Source organism: Calypte anna, chromosome 1, assembly GCF_003957555.1.
Source record: "Calypte anna isolate BGI_N300 chromosome 1, bCalAnn1_v1.p, whole genome shotgun sequence".
Taxonomy (NCBI): Eukaryota; Metazoa; Chordata; class Aves; order Apodiformes; family Trochilidae; genus Calypte; species Calypte anna.
The window spans coordinates 120,597,770-120,616,012 of NC_044244.1; the positions used below are offsets into that span (position 1 = coordinate 120,597,770).

Sequence of the window (18,243 nt, forward strand, 5' to 3'; positions counted from 1 at the left end):
GAATAATGTGATTTCCTAAAAAGTGTGAGAACCCGGGAAATGTGTATCAGTCGGAGAAAGAGACAATAGATTGACTTCACATTTAATTATTTTCTGTAGGTCATGATTTGTGTCATGTTTTGAACATCACTTAAATGCCTGTGGAGTGAATGAGAAGGTAGTGATGTGGTTGAAAACCCTTTTTGAGCAGCTTGCTATGTTAGAAACTGGAAGTATTGTATTGATTTCTTCTGCACATTTTCTGATATGTGGCTGCTAAAGCTTCTTCAGATATGGTTAGAATGGGTATTGTAAGAGAACTGATATTATTTTGATGAAGATTCAGTATTTACTGAAGCTAGAATGGTAAAAGAAATGCAAGGCATGGGGCTCGTATCACTGGGAAACATAAAGATCTCCTGCAGAATGAAAGAGGATTAAAACAAGTCTGCTTTACAATGCACTGGGGAAAAAGTTCCAAGATACAGTCACATAAATATTCCTTACCATTAATATTAAAATATTAAAAGACATAAAGCCCTAGGACATGGGACAATTTAAATCCTTCTTTCCTGCAGAGCACTGTGTCCTGGTAGCCATTGTAACTTTTAGGGGGCAAGAGGCCAAGAAAATATATATTCCTTCCTTACTGCAAATTCAGCTTTAATTTTCTTGTGACAATTATGAAATGAATTTATTAGGTGTTATGATAAATACAGTAGCACTGGTAGTTACAGCAGTCATCTAGGTTTTCTTTTTCTTTTTTTTTCTTCTTAAGAATAGCACATACATTTCTTGTCAGTATTTAAAAATAAAAAAGACACATGGAACAGAATGAAAAAAAAAAAACCCCGAACAATCTTTTTGTAGACCTGTAGCTTCCATAAAGAAGAATGCAGAGTACTGGCACTCCCACAGAATAGAAGGAAACATTTTTCTATTTTATCTCATGCTCCAGGTAGCTGCAATACCTTTGGTTAAAGCAGGGTGTCAAATTGTCCTTAATCATAAAGCTCGAGGCTATATGATGAACTTGCTATATGGTAATATGGAAACCTTACAGTGTCTCTAAGTATCCAGCTGCAGTTTAACCTGAATAAAAAGACCTGCAAATGATGCAGGGATATTTTTAGAGTCCTTCTTCACTGAAATCTTCCAGAGACATTCTTATGTGCTAATACTATGAGCTGACTTGTCGTCTTCCCTTTTGATCATAAAGCTATACTAAAGAAGAAAACTCATAAAAGTCAATACTCAATGTAACAGAAAGAGAAAGAGATCAGCAGGTCAAGGAACTTCTCAGACAAATATTCCACATGAAGTTACTGACTCCCTGCCAAGAAGATATAATTTTGGCAGCCATATATGTCTATCACTTAAAAAATGGGATATTTTGGAATAAAAAGGACAAATTAAGAGTACGGTGAGTATTTAAACCAGCCAATTCTGAAAAGGATGATTTTGCCTCTGAGCTGATCAAGATTTTTGAGTAAAGAACAAATAGTTAGTCAATAAAGCAACAGGCACAGCTACCACAGAAAAATCCAAGTGATATATAGTATCATCAAATAGAAATATAGATACTGGCTTCAACAGCAGAATATTTTCTTGGAATGGGAGAAATTTCCAAGGAAGATGTTGCTATGGCTATATTTTTACACTCACAACACATTACTTTGCATTAGTAGAGTATATTCTGTCCTTCCTTTCACCAAAACTAAGCAGGTTATGCAGGTAGAAAAAACACTTTTGGTGATCTAACCATGCAGGACCTTCAGATGCCATAAAAATAAAGCTTAGTAATCATAGTTCTCCAGACTCCTGACAAGTATAATGGTGTGGCATAGTCATAAAAGTAGTAAGAAAATTTGAAATGTGACAGTTACCTGAGATTAAAATACCCATTTTAAGTGAGGAAACACACACAAGCAAAAACTTCATATCCTGAATACATTTTAAAAACAAAACAAGTAAATAATTTGATAGAATGAAAGAACTGTACAACTTTGAACTTTTGGTTAGACTGTGTAACAGTGGTTTCCTACTTTGGTTTCTTCTGCTTCAAGTATAAACAGTACTGAAATGACTGCATGACAGATAATTAAAAAGTATGTCAGAAAACCAACGAAAAAAAGAGCAGAACTTGATCAAAACAGCCTTAATTTAATTTAGTCACTTGACTCTGTGTATTACTTCAGCTAGGCAACAAGATGCTTTTATAGACAGCAGTATTATAGATTTATTTACTATTTAGAAATATTTTATAATTTCTGCATTTGAAAGGCTATTGCTCAGTAACCCACTTTTTTCAATAAATTGAGTTAATTCAATATTTGTGGAAATACATATTTTTCTTAAATACATTAAACAAAGAGAAAAGAAAAAAATTAGTTGGTAAGACTCTGATGGGAACTCAAATATCAGAATTACAAGTAATTCCACAGACCTTGACAGAGCTGCTTTAAATTTACATATTTCTAACTCAGTTCAAAATTTGCTAATGCTGAATGAATTAATAAACACTTATTTCAAATGATGATAAAATTACTATTTGTATTGCAAAGTTAACAGTCTTTTAGATTTCAGGTTTTAGACTGTGCAGTATATTTTTTAAGAAATGATCCATATTTGCTGCTGCTTTTTGATTACTGAACAGTTTTAAAAATTTTTATCCTAAGAAACACAGTTCCTTGTCATCCTGCCTGTGGACAAAACGTATTTATCTACTGCTTTAGTTCAGGATATGTTGAACAGAGCAAGCCATTATTCTGTTTGCTGTGCAGCAGAATTTGAGTGACTGGCTTGACAGAATTATCAAGGCAAGCCTAAAATTTTACAAACAAATAAAAAGGCATTTTTTACTCACTGAGGAGAGACTTCTCAAGTGAGCCTTAGTCATGCATGACATTTTGAAAAAATGCTAACAGACAGCTATTTCTAAATGAAAGCAAACATAGTATTGTACTGGTGTACTTTTCCAGTCACAGATCATCAGTAAAGAACTAGCAGTACCCTGAAGGTCCTCTGCCAGGTAGCTGAATCTAATAGATACAAGGACGGACTAAGCCATGATTACAGCATTTACTAACAGATATTTGGATTGAGTCTTATCTCCTTTTTCCTCTCTTTTAAAAGCAATTTCACTCAGAAAAATGTCCACAGAAAAATTCTCAGGTTGCAGTAACAGATTGTTGTTTGTGTCATGCAATGAAAATGGCTTCTTATTGTGAAGTGAGTTAATTTCAGTTTATGTTGTGAAAATAAATGAAGCAAAACACAAATATTTGAATACAAATGTGTTTCATGTTCTTAGTTTACCATTAAATGAATTAAGAGGAACTGTGTTTATTTTGTGCTGAAGTCTCAATCACTTTTCAGAAAATGAAAACAAAGGTGGCCTAAAATAGTTACAGTAAAACTCAACATTCAAACAACAATGACTTAAATCCTTGGTTTTTTTGAGTTGCTGAAATTTTCCGCACTAAATCCAATACAACCAAAATTTCACTTCAATATGTAGGTTAAATTCATGGTAGTAGAGGACCTGCAAAATTAATTCCTTCCAATCTCTACCTTCTTTTTCAAATTTTTTTTGCAAAACTCTTTAAACTTTGTTAAAATAACCCACAACTGCAATTTTTTGCATTAACTGAAGAGTAAGCATAAGCTGTCACTCAGACACAATGCTACTCTGCAATTCTTTCCTCAGCTACTGAACGTAACTTCTTAGATTCTTAGTAGTTTATTATCACTGTGTTATTACGAGTTCAAAAAGTGTTGCACTTAAGGAAAGGTTCTTTGAACTTTGGAAGATTTCCTTACCTGTTCATATCATCTAGATGTTCAGCAGCAAAATAAAAACTTTTGATCTTAGGATGGCAGGCTTTGAATGCACTGTAGAGGAAAAACATAATTACAAAAATGTAATGTAATGGCACAACTCTTTTTTGTCTCTTTTTTGTTTTGTTTTGTTTTGTTTTGTTTTGTTTTTTAGTGTAAGATAGTGTGGCTATTAAGTAATGTGATGAGTTTGGATTTCCTGAATTGTTGGATGCTCCCTCTCCCCACCTCCCAAACAGTATCTAAACATACAGCTTTTTAAGACTGTGCCAGATTTCACCAAGTAAAGTGCTCTTCTGGTACAGTATCTGAATCATCTTGATTTATTTTTGCAGAAATATAATTCAAGAATCACCTGCAGTGTACTATTTGGCTTAAGTAAACATGTTAAGGATATAATTTTATGTAGCAGGTAATTTTGCTGATATACCTATAGCAGTCATTTTTTTCTGAACAGAAAATTTACTGAACAATTTACTCAATACTACAGGAAAAATCTCAGTCCTGGTGATTTCTCACATCCCAATGACCTTGATGTTACATTTAGCTCTAATGACTGCATTTCTAATGTGAAAACATGATGTGCTGATTGACTTCTGAGAAGCTGTTATAAATCAACACTATGTGCTTGGGATCATTCTAAGCAATGGGTGATTACATCTCATCTTTTCTTTCCACCAAAGCAATCAACATGACTGTGCTGAGAGAATTACTGAATTTCACATGTAATACAAAACAAATTGCTAGAAATAATTTTTTTAATGTGTTGGATAAAGATTTATGGCTAAGTACTTGAAGTTCTAGAAAATGCATCTGAAAGTAATTAATAATTTAGAGTACAGGAAAATAATTTTTTACCGTGAAGATTTCACTTAAAATAAGGACAAAAAAATATGTAACAGTCCCAAAGAAAATAAGGAAAATTGCAAAAATGATACATGAAAAACATCATCACTGTTTTTATGTGACAAAATGGATTTTATATATAAAATAAAAGAATCGTTTGGATTGGAAGGGACTTCAAAGATCATCCAGTTCCAACCCCCTGCATGGTCAGGGACACCTCTCAAGAGACCAGGTTGCTCAAAGCCCCATCCAGCCTGGCCTTGAACACTGCCAGGGAGGGGGCAGCCACAGCTTCCCTGGGCAACCTGTGCCAGTGTCTCACAAAAGAATTGCTTCCTAATGTCTAACATAAATCTACTCTCTTCCAAATTCAAACCATTACCCCTTGTCCTGTTGCTACATACCCTCGTAGAAAGTCTCTCCCCAGCTTTCCTGTAGCCCCTTCAGGTACCAGAAGGCTGCTATAAGGTCTCCCTTGAGACTCCTACAGGTTGAATAATTCCACCTGCCTCATCCTGCCCTCATAGGACAGGTGCTCCAGCCCTCTGATCATCGTTGTGGACATCCTTTAGACTCACTCCAAGAGCTCTGTGGCCTTCCTGCTGGACACACTTCTTTTAACACAGACACAGTCTGTGACCTACTGCGATGCTTGGATCCCCACAAGTCTATGGGACCAGATGGGATCCACCCAAGGGTAATGAAGGAGCTGGCAGAAGAGCTCGCCAAGCCTCTCGCTATCATCTATCAACAGTCCTGGCTCACTGGGGACATCCCAGATGATTGGAAATTGGCGAATGTCACGCCAATCCACAAAAAGGGCCGGAAAGAGGACCCAGGAAACTACAGGCCCGTCAGCCTGACCTCAGTGCCTGGCAGGGTCATGGAACAGATCATCCTCAGTGCAATCACACAGCACCTGCAGGATGGGCAAGGGATCAGACCCAGCCAGCACGGTTTTAGGAAGGGCAGGTCATGCCTGACCAACCTGATCTCCTTTTATGATCAGGTGACCCGACTGGTGGATGAGGGGAGGGCTGTGGATGTGGTCTACCTAGACTTCAGCAAAGCCTTTGACACCGTCTCCCACAGCATCCTCCTGAAAAAACTGTCAGCCCGCAGCTTGGACAGGAACACCCTGTGCTGGGTTAAGAACTGGCTGGAGGGCCGGGCCCAGAGAGTGGTGCTGAACGGTGCTGATCCAGTTGGCGGCCGGTCACTAGTGGTGTCCCCCAGGGATCAGTGTTGGGCCCAGTTCTGTTCAACATCTTCATTGATGATTTAGATGAGGGGATTGAGTCCATCATCAGCAAATTCGCAGACGACACTAAGCTGGGGGGGAGTGTCGATCAACTCAAAGGCAGGAGGGCTCTGCAGAGGGACCTGGACAGACTGGAGAGTTGGGCTGATTCCAACGGGATGAGGTTTAACACGGCCAAGTGCCGGGTCCTGCACTTTGGCCACAACAACCCCATGCAGCGCTACAGGCTGGGGACAGAGTGGCTGGAGAGCAGCCAGGCAGAAAAGGACCTGGGAGTCTGGATCGACAAGAAGCTGAACATGAGCCAGCAGTGTGCCCAGGTGGCCAAGAAAGCCAATGGCATCCTGGCCTGTATCCGGAACAGCATTGCCAGCAGGTCCAAGGAAGTGATTCTGCCCCTGTACTCAGCCCTCGTGAGGCCACACCTTGAGTACTGTGTCCAGTTCTGGGCCCCCCAGTTCAGGAAGGATATCGAGGTCCTGGAGCAGGTCCAAAGGAGGGCAACCAGGCTGGTGAAGGGACTCGAGCATAGACCCTACGAGGAGAGGCTGAGAGAACTGGGGTTGTTCAGCCTAAAGAAGAGGCGGCTCAGGGGAGACCTCACCGCTCTCTACAACTACCTGAAAGGAGGGTGTAGCCAGGTGGGGGTTGGGCTCTTTTACCAAACGACTTTCAACAAGACAAGAGGGCATGGACTTAAGTTGTGCCAGGGGAAGTTTAGGTTAGATATTAGAAAGAATTTCTTTACGGAAAGAGTGATCCGTCATTGGAATGGGCTGCCCACTGAAGTGGTGGATTCTCCGTCCCTGGAGATATTTAAAAAAAGACTGGATGTGGCACTCAGTGCCATGGTCTAGCAACCGCAACGGTGGTTCAAGGGTTGGACTCGATGATCTCTGAGGTCCCTTCCAACCCAGCCAATTCTATGATTCTATGATTCTATGATTCTATGATTCTATGATTCTATGATTCTATGATTCTATGATTCTATGATTCTATGATAGTTTATGGGCTGGATGTAATCAAATAGTTGTGCTATCTCTAATCCATTGCGACTCAAAAAATGGTAAAAATGTGTATATTGCTTGCAGTTTTCAAATATATGTGTACATGTATGTAAATATACAAAAATAGTTTTTTAGCAACCAGGGATATGAAAAAAATATTCCTGGTTTAGAAACAAGGAATACCCAAGAAAGCTACCGCTAGTAATGTAAAACTGAGGAAAATGAGAATTACACTAGGGCATTAAAGCATGACAAAGTGTTATGCAAGTGAAAGCAGATGTACAGTGACATCTGCTCAGTTTAGAAAGACATCATCAGATTACTGAGACCCAAAACTTGACTTTGTAAAATTGTTACAGCATCTGCTGTCTGGAACCTTAGAGGTTTTTTTTCTTTATCTGCCACTCAAGCAATGAATTTTAAAAACCACATCTCATGTTCTACTATCCAGTAGATACCAAATCAAGTAAGAAAAACAATCAGGGTGCAACTCTGAAAAATATGTTGACTTTATGCTGTTGCCCCAACAAAAGAAGAATAAATGAAGAATTCAGCAATGTACCTTAAAGACACAGGACTATAAGCCCCAGCTGATGTACCTTTCTTTTTACTTTATTTTTTTTTTCTAAACTGCAGTTTTCATTTTCTGACCTTTGAAACCATCATGAATAATAGAGCTTATCCTAAAGAGATATGTAGACCAACAGATACAAGGTCAGTGTCTTCTTTAAGAATGCTACAAAATCATACCATTTTATATTTGCTATTGCTTCTCTGTACAAATTTCAGTGATTTCACAGTCTTCATAAACTTAAAAGAATGGCAAACCATTAGAAGGTAAAGAAAAATGTTTTCAGCAACACTGACTCTAAAAATATCACTCTGGGAGTGCACCTGTCACTTTGCTACATATGCTGAAATGTGCATCTACATAAGAAATGGATTTATGCAGTGACTGGCACAATTCTGGACAGCAACACACACAGCTAGGTGAAAGAAATGTTATTTGAGGCCTTTAGGTCATACCTCAAATCATTGTCATTCTCTTTTTACTCTGCCCCAGGACCAATACATTGTGTCAGCAAACTTTGACATGATGGTAACTACTTTGTAGTTTAATATTAAAGACTGATGCCCAGCTGAGAACTTGGGGACTTTTTCATTTGGATGGTCACTTTATTATGCTTAAAGCTCTTTATTGAGTTTAAAGGTATCACACACACATTCCAATCCCCAACAAAAACCCAAAAAACTGCTTAAAACAAGAAAAGAAGCAAAAGAAAAAAAGGAAAACTAGAAAAATAAAGGGACAGAAGCAGTCAAGCAGCCTTCCTGCTATTAATTAATTTTGCTCTAGTTAAGCACCCTGACTCAAAATAAAGTAAAAAAAACCTTCTTCAAGAAAGATGGAACAAAGAAACCACACAGTTGCTTCTTCTGTATAAGCTTATTCTGTAATACAAGCAAATAATCATTTTATCAAAGTCTATTATTTCACTATTTTAAGGAGAAACCTTGTTCTATTTTTTACATTGTATCGTTTCATTATTTTTGAGCCTACTCACTATTTCTTGCGGCATTCACTGGCTCTGTCAATTTTAAATTCAGGTAGACTGATGAATCCTTCTGCTTTTTCATCCTGCAAAGGCAGTTTTAGATAGGATTGTTGTCAGAAAAAAAAAGTCATCCCACCACACCAAAAACTTTGTGATATTTTCACTTGCCTGCTTCTTACATAAGGGATCCTAATGTATGCTCAGCTCTGGCAAACTTCCCACAGAAGTCGCTGGGACTTTTGCCAAAGTAATAAGACAGTTCCCTTGGTGTAAAATACAGTTTCAAATACCCAGTTTTCTCAAACAATTTCACAGCTGAACCAGCATTTGAAAACATACAAAATGACCAAATGTGTTCAGGCAATTAGTTATTTTAATTAGCTAATTTCTGGGGAAGATGGACTAATTAGTAAGGAGAAATGCAGTCTACTGTAAGACTTAGGGAAAAAAGAAATTTAAATGCATGCTCTTTACCATCTTTAGATAATATTACAGTGAAGACGTGTGATGCCTCTTTGGCTACTTTCATGTGTCTCCAATATCCAAGAGAGAAGATACCTGACCTTTCTCCTCTGTCCTCTAAAGACTTAAACATAATTTATTTTTATCAGGTATTTGATCTCCTTTGACTTCTCACAGTTTGAAAACATTATTTGTTTTAAGCTACTAATGTATCAATAACTTGGACTTTCTGATTTATCTGCTCATAACTTTGCATGAGAAATTAATACATAATCATAAAAATGAAGCTGCAGAAGACACAAATGCATGTTAAAGAATTCCAGAGCATCACATCTTTTTCTTAGACTCTCCATGGATGTTTATGATATATATATATATATATGCAGTCTGTATGACTGTATGCTGTCTTAAAAATAAATAAATAAAAGACACAAATCAGCATATATGAAACTGGAACTAGACTTCTTCTGTGGAAGCTACAAGATTGTACCAGGTACTGCATTTGCAGGTATGTTAAAATCGAAAGGACACTGCTTAGAATAATCTTGCTATTTCTTTGCATGGTTGCCTAAGGAAACAAAATTTTGGCAGTAGCACTGTTTGCTTGTCTGACCATCTGCCACTGAGGTTTCCCTGACCAGCTTTGGAATATATTGGTGATTGCAGACACTTCAGTGAAGGAGATGAGCACTCAAAAATAACCCAGTCTCTAATTCTGAGGGAAATGTGCAACAAAAAGGAGACAAAGGCACTCAGGCCACTACTCCCTGTCCATGGGAAAGAAAGGCACAACTCAGTGGTCCCACATGCTCCTTGGCCAAGGCTGGTGACCAGCCTGGTTGTATGTCACCAGCCATATCTACTTGCAGATTTGAATTACCACCCCGATGAAGACTTCATAGTAGACCTTGAAGAGGGAGGATGGAGAGGAGGGAGTTAGGGTTACTGATCTGAAGCTGGGATCAAGGCATAAATAGGATGAGACTCTGGGAAAACAGGCTTTGATAATGCTCTTTATGAGGCAATTTGCTTTCTGTCTGCTCCAGGAAAAGTTGCAGGTCATGTTATTTTAAAAAAGCTTTCAAGAAATGTTTGCAGTTATTAAAAGAAAAAGTCCAGGACTGAGTGCATTGATATGTTGGCAATGATTTTATCTCAGGATATTTCCTAGTGAGACTAACAGGCTTTAAAATCAAGGTCTCCTAACTCACTGGCAAAAAGCTTTCTTGCTAAAGCTGATATAAATAAATGTGTACTAATACAGAACATGCTGTACAATCAAAGCAAAGTTGGGCTGCTCCAGTGTTCTTAAGTTCAGCATATATGAGCACCACTGAAATTGTATCCAAACTTCAAAGAAGGAACAACAAGAGAGCACAACTGAGCAGACAAAAGCATCTTCCTTAGTTACCAGAGGTTTTGGTGATTTTACTAGCAGAGATAAACAAAAAACAGCAGGCAGCACATCATTAATGTTTACACCCCTGTGAAGAAACTTGAATGACAGGATTAAATAACTACCTTTTCTCTTTCAAAGGTTTGAAGGTAGATCTGTGATTTATTCTAAACCGATGAGAGCAGGACACAGGAAAGTGTGTTATTTCTCCTTATAGTAAAAGGTGAATTTAAAGGATATCTCTGGACATTTATGGGAATTTAGTGAGGCAATTAATATTAATTTCACTATGCTTCTTTGGGTGAATAACATTATTCACATATATAAGCACTCAAAGCACTGGCTTCCCACTAAATCATGACAAGATCATTACACAGGGTAGGGTATTTGTTGAAACAGTGAGCACAGATGCTTACCTCTTCATTGATATACCAATATAGAGATGTGTCCTTCAGGACAAACCAGTATTTTTTCCATTTCTGAGAGAAATAACTCTTGGCATCTTTCTTTTTCCAAAGCCAGCCTTCACAGTCCCCTCGACCAAGGTCTTTACATGAAATCCGTCTTTTGCTTTTACCAGGAATAGGAGCTGAAAGTGACAATGAGCTGATGTGAAAGATTTTGACTTTCCATTCTACATGACAGCTAGCCAGAAAGGACTATATACTTGATTATGAAAATTAATTAAAATTTTAAACCTCAATTTGCCATTAATAAATTACTACAAACCTTCTATTTCAACCACAAAGTCTGTGCAAGGCACCATAAGTTAAAAACCAAACCCAAACAAACCATATTCATCACCTCACAGAACTCATATTCTATGGGTAAGGAAAAAAAAAGCAACACAGAAAAAGAAGACACAGAGAAGAGAAAGGCAAGATATATTTAAAAGTAGTTATAATTTTCAACAAATAAGTATTTCACATCAGATTAAAGCCCACAGCATATAAATTCATGTACTTTGCTGCCAAATACAACCATGTAAGTACATTAACAGATATTCAAAAACCTCTCTTTGCTGCTCCTTTTGCAACTAAAACAGTTCCTAAGGCCTTTGTACTTCTAAATCAAAGGAGGACAATTTACTATGATATGTTACCTGACAGCTGCTGGAAAAAACAGCCTTGACCCCAAACAGGCTAGAGTTGGGAAAAAAAAGACAGACAACTACAGATATAAGCAGATAGAGAAACATTAGGAAATTATGAGACATCATGAATGGACGAACATGTTCTCAATATGATCAACTGAACTGGTGTTAATAAGTTCTAGTGCCTCAAATACTGCAATACCATAAACATTAAGACTGACAATTCCCTTCCTACCAATACATGAAAACAAATGCAGTATTTACCTTTGTTCTTCTTTTTACTTTTCTGCTGTAGAGAAGACTGCTGAAATGTCTACAAGAAAATCAAAATGGAAGAAGTGAAAAGAGTGGTTTTATCCAACCACATCCTTATCATAACAGAAGGGTAATGTTGCAAACACTTAAGCCATCACCAGGTAACACCAGTCAAAGACTTTTAGGCCTCTGAAAAAACATAATTTTAGTTCATCTCTTCATACAGTTGTAAAGCACACAGTGAAACCACAAATTAGTTTGCCAGAACAACTTTAGTTACTCCCTAAAATTCTTCTCTCATTCTGTTAATAAGGAAGGAATATCTCCCTTTGGTTAGTACGATAGTGAAGTTACACAGCCTGCATACTTCTAATACATCATCTAATTATGGTCTACCCTGACACAAATGTGAAAAAATGCAAATTAAGACTCTGCCTAATGCAGGTGCAAAGGCATTTCTACAATATTCTTTCAAACATCAGATAATATACTCAAAAACAGGCCTAATATTTTTATAGACACCATTAAACTCTGCTAAGTCACAATTTGGAAAATGTCACCAAAATAAATATTATGAAACAGAAAACTCATAATTTTTTACCAGTGAAGCTTTGATTGGAAGTATTTCTCTCCAGCTGAGGGAAATGATCCAACCCACTGCCTTGGCAATGAAATGGGATAGAAATTACTCCTGTACCTAAGATCCTAGCTTATTAAAAACTACAATATTTAGTAACATATTTTGTGGTCAGTTCTGTTAAGAAACTTTAACTCATCACTCATTGTGATAATCTCCATCACTCCAGCTAATTAAAAAATTAATTATGTAATAAATCCCTTCGAAATTTAAAGATGTCATTTTAGTTGTTTTGAATGTTACTTTCCTATAAAGACAGACATATGCATTAGTGCTGAAGCTAAGAAAAGGCCACACTAGACTGTCTGTGTATTAAAACTTCTTATTTCAGCTTACCCTGAATCAATAAAAAAAATCAAAGCTTTTGTGCCACTTGATAAAAAACAAATCTAAGCAAAAGCACTGACAGTCCTGTGAGCCCAAATTCTGTTCCTAGCAGATAAAACAAACCCTCACTGCAGCTTACAAGGCTCCCTTTTCAATTCAAAGAGCTGCTTTTCATTTTCTTCTTCCTGCTTTCTGTACACCTGAGCTTGCGCATAGGAATATTGAGGCTCATCTTACAAGGGATATCTCACCTCACAGCTTAAACATTCTAAAGCAGCAAGTACTAACATGTCTATGGGAATAAATTATCAGCAATACAATGATAATTACATGCAATATAAAAAATCAACTGATTCAGTAAATGTGCTCATCCCCTGTAGATCATATCTGAAGAAAGCTACTTAACCATATTGCCACCTCAAATGGCCAAAAGAGGCCTTAACTGGGAAGAAAAAAGAAGCCCATTTGTTTTCATTCCCTGGCTTATCTTTTTTTCTGCTGCTACTGGTATCAGTTCAATCAGCAGCAGCTTTCAGCAATCTGAGACAGAAACACCATCCCAATCTATGTCACATGAAATGTTTCAGTCTGAATGAGACCAAGAGATATCTTTATGGCCCAAGAATAATAGGGTGACTGGGCAGAACTGTGTAAATAACTCCCTATTAGACAAGTTGAAAATCCTACCTAATTCAAAGAGGCTGAAAAAACACATGCACAAACTCAGCACTTTTCAGTTCACAACTCAGACAATTTCATTCTGCTGCTTGTTTTTTCTACACTAATATTTTCACAGGGCCAAAACAGAAAAGGAAAACCTCTGCTTGGTTTGTCAATAAGTGGCCCTGAAAGCAGAGGAGAACAACATGAAAAGCCTTCTCTTTAAGTGTTTTGTCTGTAAATCAAACCTGCAAAAGTGAGTTTGCACCTCTCAACCTCTCTGTCAGTTTTTGGGAAGATCGGTAATGAAGGAGTATAAGTTTTTAATAGGAAGACAGAAGGTAATTTAGATGACTAGATATTTTTCCATACATTATGTCATATTGCAAAATAGAAAGGCTTTAATATTTTCATTTATTATTCTAAATTATCTCATTAAATTTAATTATAATTAAAGAGAAAATTTATAGCCGAGTGAAGTTACTGGGAACTATTCAAATGACTTCACTGATTTTAGCTTACACTTTAGACTACTTTCCATCGACTTTGGGCTTCCAGTTGGTTTGTTCTTTGCAAAAACAGCACCAGATTTTTAATTTTTTTTTTTTACCCAGAACATGTATAAGCAGTATGCATAAGTTAGTGCCATTCAGTTTCAAACTCACATGTTATCTGAAAAAAACTGCCTGAGGATGAAACCTAAGAATGCTTCTTCTGTTTATTTTTTTTAAGAAAACCATTAATGTAATCTGTAGCCTTGTCCCAGTTATTAGACAATGCCATTTTCTCAGTGCTGTTTAGCACCAGAGAGTGATGAAGGAGATCACGTCCTTCCTCTTGCTCAGAGCAAGGCTTGCTTTGAAGCCAACACTGGATCATGTTCTTCAGGGTCATCTCCAGCCTAGATCCAGCTGTCTCCAAAGAGGGAGGTTCCACAGCCTCCTTAAGTGAACTGACCTAATGTTGGCAATCATAATGTTTCCCATTTCACAGCTTAATTCTGTGATGTGGCAAATATGGAAATAATATAAAGACTTCTTTTTAATGCCACGAACCCTAAAAATATGTATTCACACCAAAGCCAGAAATTTAGTTGGACCAAAGGAAGTTTGCTGCAAGATACTGCTTCATCACCCACCCACAAGAGCAGATTTGAACATATGTTCACTGCATTTCAATTGCAATATATCTTGAGCTTTGAGCAACTGTTTTCAGATACATCTTGTACCAGCTTACAAGAATTCATCTCTCCTACCAATTCTGAGAGCAAGCATGAAATGAAATAGAAAACAGCGTTCTATATTAAAGTTGTTAGCAACTCCAAATAATAATTAAAATGGAAACAATACTGCCAATGAAAAGATGAAACAGATTAATACCTTAACCCAAGTGGAAATTGTCACTTCTGAAGAAAATTTTAGACTGTTTAATTATATTCTGAATTATATGCTTTCCAGTTGCCCAAAATACAATAAGCGCAATTTTCCAAAGGCATGGTGTCATATGATATTTAACAGATTTAACAGAACTCTCCCTTCAATAACTTGGGCCTTAGATTTTTGAATGCAATAATATTCCCCTGTAACATGTGAGGCTTGAAGTTGTATCAAATAATATACTTCAACTAAATGCACATTTATGTAGAATATCCGTCCCTGGAGATATTTAAAAAGAGACTGGATGTGGCACTCAGTGCCATGGTCTAGCAACCGCAACGGTGGTAAAAGGGTTGGACTCGATGATCTCTGAGGTCCCTTCCAACCCAGCCAGTTCTATGATTCCATGATCAAAGAACACATTGATGCATATATATATATATGTCTTTGCTATCAGCAACCACCAAAGCACATATATTTCAGGAGGAACAAAACATAATTTATTAAAGGGATTTTTGCTATGCTTCTTTTTCTTTCTAATAAGGGTGCTAAGCCTACCTCCAGCCCTGCCTGAGGGCTTAGCCACACATCCCATCAGCCAATGGACATTTCATTGGGTATGGAAAAGCCATAATGGTTCCTCTTTTCCTGCAACAGTTCATTACCAAACTTGCTCTGTGGGTTGTATGTACTTTCACACTCTTCAGAATGACTGACAGAGTTCTGAAAGCACATCAGAAGACTGAGATGCAGTAAACAGCAATCTGCATAGAGCAGACCTTTCCATGCTTTTAGGAATATTGTGATGTATTACAGCTACCTAGGTTCACACTGACAAAAGAGGTCCAATGACCTATAACTGTATTTGTTCCTTTTGAAATAAAATAATCACATTTAAATTGTATAATCAATAATATCTGCATGCACACAATCATATGCCAGCACCATTGCAAGAACAGCACGTTTTTCAAGAAATTCAATGATCAGGTTTTTGTCTCATCCTCAGAGTTATTCAGTCTCCTAAAAAGCTTTTGGCTTTTGGAATATAGTATTCATTCTTGGTTAATAACATGCTTTATGATTATTTTCTCAGAAGGGAATCAATATATAAAGTTAGTCATGAACACTGAGAAGCCCGAAAATGTAAGTATTACGAACCATTTCGTAGTAATATATCTCTCTACTTGCAAAAACATACTTGAATAAAAGTGTCAAATAATTTAGTTTTCAATTAATTAATTAATTTCATGTCAAATAGGAAGCCTTATAAACTGATATTACAATACTAATATGAAACCGTAGTGAAGCTGCGATTAGGAGAAATGAATATATGATAAATGCATGTTGTGATGAAAATAATAAAATTTCTGTTCCAGTGGACACTTCAAATGAAAGTAGAAGACAAGTAGACTGGTAATCAAAACTACTGGTTTCAAAGGACAGGCTATTTTGCCAGACTTCAAAAATATGAGGAGGAAGTCCAAAGATTTGGGGTCAAAGTATTCCAATATAAGAGCATTCCTAAGAGCTGATGTATATGTTGTTTGTGACCAACAGGACATCCATGTCCAAAAAGCAGATATAGTCTAGTAATTATATGTATCTCCTCATGGCTACAGAATTTGCAGTTTTACCAGAAGAGACCATAACTGAAGCTTCACTGAAACTCTGGCTTGGCCATACCAATTAGTGCTAAATTTGACAGCTCAAAATATCTTCTTTCAAGTGCTTATTTGTTTCTTCACCTCAGAGATTTTCCACTCATTTTTTTTTTTTTTTGAAAGTTGGAAGAGAAAACCAGGTTATGGAAATAATAATCTCCAACTCTTTCAGCAGAATTTGAGCTCAGACTGACTGGGAAGGAAAATGGCAGGTATCTTTATTGGTTTTTTGAGAGCTCAAGTCAAATCCAATTTTTCTCAAGTTGAGAGTTTAGCCATTAAGGAACGATTTACAGTCAGACAGTTCACCTCTATTACTGTAAGATAACTCCCTAGTTTCAGCAGAGTAGCTTGCAACATTTCAGATTACTTCAACTTTCTACTGCAGATGGAAAAGCCAATATCTGGAAAACAATTAAAGCTGGTGCTTCCAATTATTTGATCAATCTCTCACGTTCAATACTTTGAACACGCTGGGAAAGTTCTGTTTCCACAGTTCTGATGAACTACATATATGTGTTCTTTTGCAGTTGGTATGTTGAGATCCAAAATTAAATGCTAAAAAAAAGTTTAAAAGGGTGAAAATTCAAATCTATTTCCACTATTAGCAACTCATTTTTAAGGGTACACCCAGCACAATATTTTGCCAAAATTTTCTTTGTTTACCACCTTGCTTAGTCTCCAGGAAGAGCTAACAATAGATAGTATTTTAATGAATATTTCTGGCAAATACAGCTTTCAAGGACTACCTTATAAAAGTATGAGAGAAAACCTCAGGCAGTTTGGAAAGTTTGAAACCTGCCAATAAGCAGCAGAATTTAATTGACAATGGATAACAATTTTGTTTACAGCAAGGCCTGGTATTGCAAAGTGAGAAAAAATATTAATGTTTATTGTCAGTTAAGTCTTGAAGCTACCCAAGTCGACACTGGGCATCTGCAGGCAGCTGAAGTTGGGCCACCCAGGACTTTTCTGGCATACAAGAGAAGAGGCAAGACAATACTTGATGCTCTGAAGGAATCAGTTACCAGGACTAAGGATTACATGAAGCATCTGTGGGAGAAATTACACTCCAAAGCCAACGTACTAAAAAGTGGGATAAGGAAAGACTATGCTTAAAGTTATCAACATGTCTAGTTTTGTTGATGTGTGTTGACTGAGGTTCAGAGACTGTGAACAGAATTAAAATCTGTAAAAAATCTCATGCATGGAATAGTTGATTCATCAGGTCATGCAGAGTGTTTTATGAAATACTCCTGTTCCTGTTATTACAAACCCTGAGATTATTTCAAATCTTTCTCTATTATCTTTTTTCCTATTGCATATTTTTTCATTTTTTTTAAAATACATTTCTGGAGCCCAAACTTCTCATCCATTCAGCATTCTCTGATTTATCTGTGGCTACAAATACTCAGTTGCCCCAAATCAGTATCAAGTGACACTAAGTTGTGAATAAAGTAGTTTTAATATGCTGCAAGAGCTCTAGCTTGCACAACCCTTCTAAAAGTGGCTCTTCACTCCAGAGAGGTAAAATGCAAATACAGTAAATGGCATGGTCCATGTCAGACAAAATCTAAGACGAAAGCACAGCAGTGAATTTATGAAGGCAAATCCAGAAAAATTTCCTAGAGGAAAGTCACAGGCTTACAAAACAGTTATCATATGTAAGGAATTCATAAATCCATAGTGAGTTGGAATGAAAAGTGATTTATGGACAAAGGATGCCACAGCTGATTCACAATGCCCTGAATCTTTCAGTCTCACCACCCAAAATCAAAATTTATTGAATCAAGTCTTGATCTTTTGGTGCTTTGGTAATAGATATTTCTGCTCTACCTGCACAGCTTGCTCTGCTCTTGAGCACACTCTTTAATAACAATACGATAG

General features: G+C 37.0%; 1 protein-coding gene across 4 annotated transcripts in view; it reads right to left on the reverse strand.

Moving 5' to 3' along the window:
* CNKSR2 (connector enhancer of kinase suppressor of Ras 2) overlaps window positions 1-18,243 on the reverse strand; it is a 218,128-nt gene that overhangs the window by 49,337 nt on the left and 150,548 nt on the right. For all 4 annotated transcript variants that reach the window (XM_030448679.1, XM_030448671.1, XM_030448663.1 and 1 more), the window contains 4 exons: window positions 11,705-11,753; window positions 10,764-10,936; window positions 8,499-8,572; window positions 3,802-3,873 (listed from right to left, as the gene is read on the reverse strand). In XM_030448679.1, coding sequence (XP_030304539.1) covers window positions 3,802-3,873; window positions 8,499-8,572; window positions 10,764-10,936; window positions 11,705-11,753 — 368 coding nt within the window. The remainder of the gene's footprint in view (window positions 1-3,801; window positions 3,874-8,498; window positions 8,573-10,763; window positions 10,937-11,704; window positions 11,754-18,243) is intronic.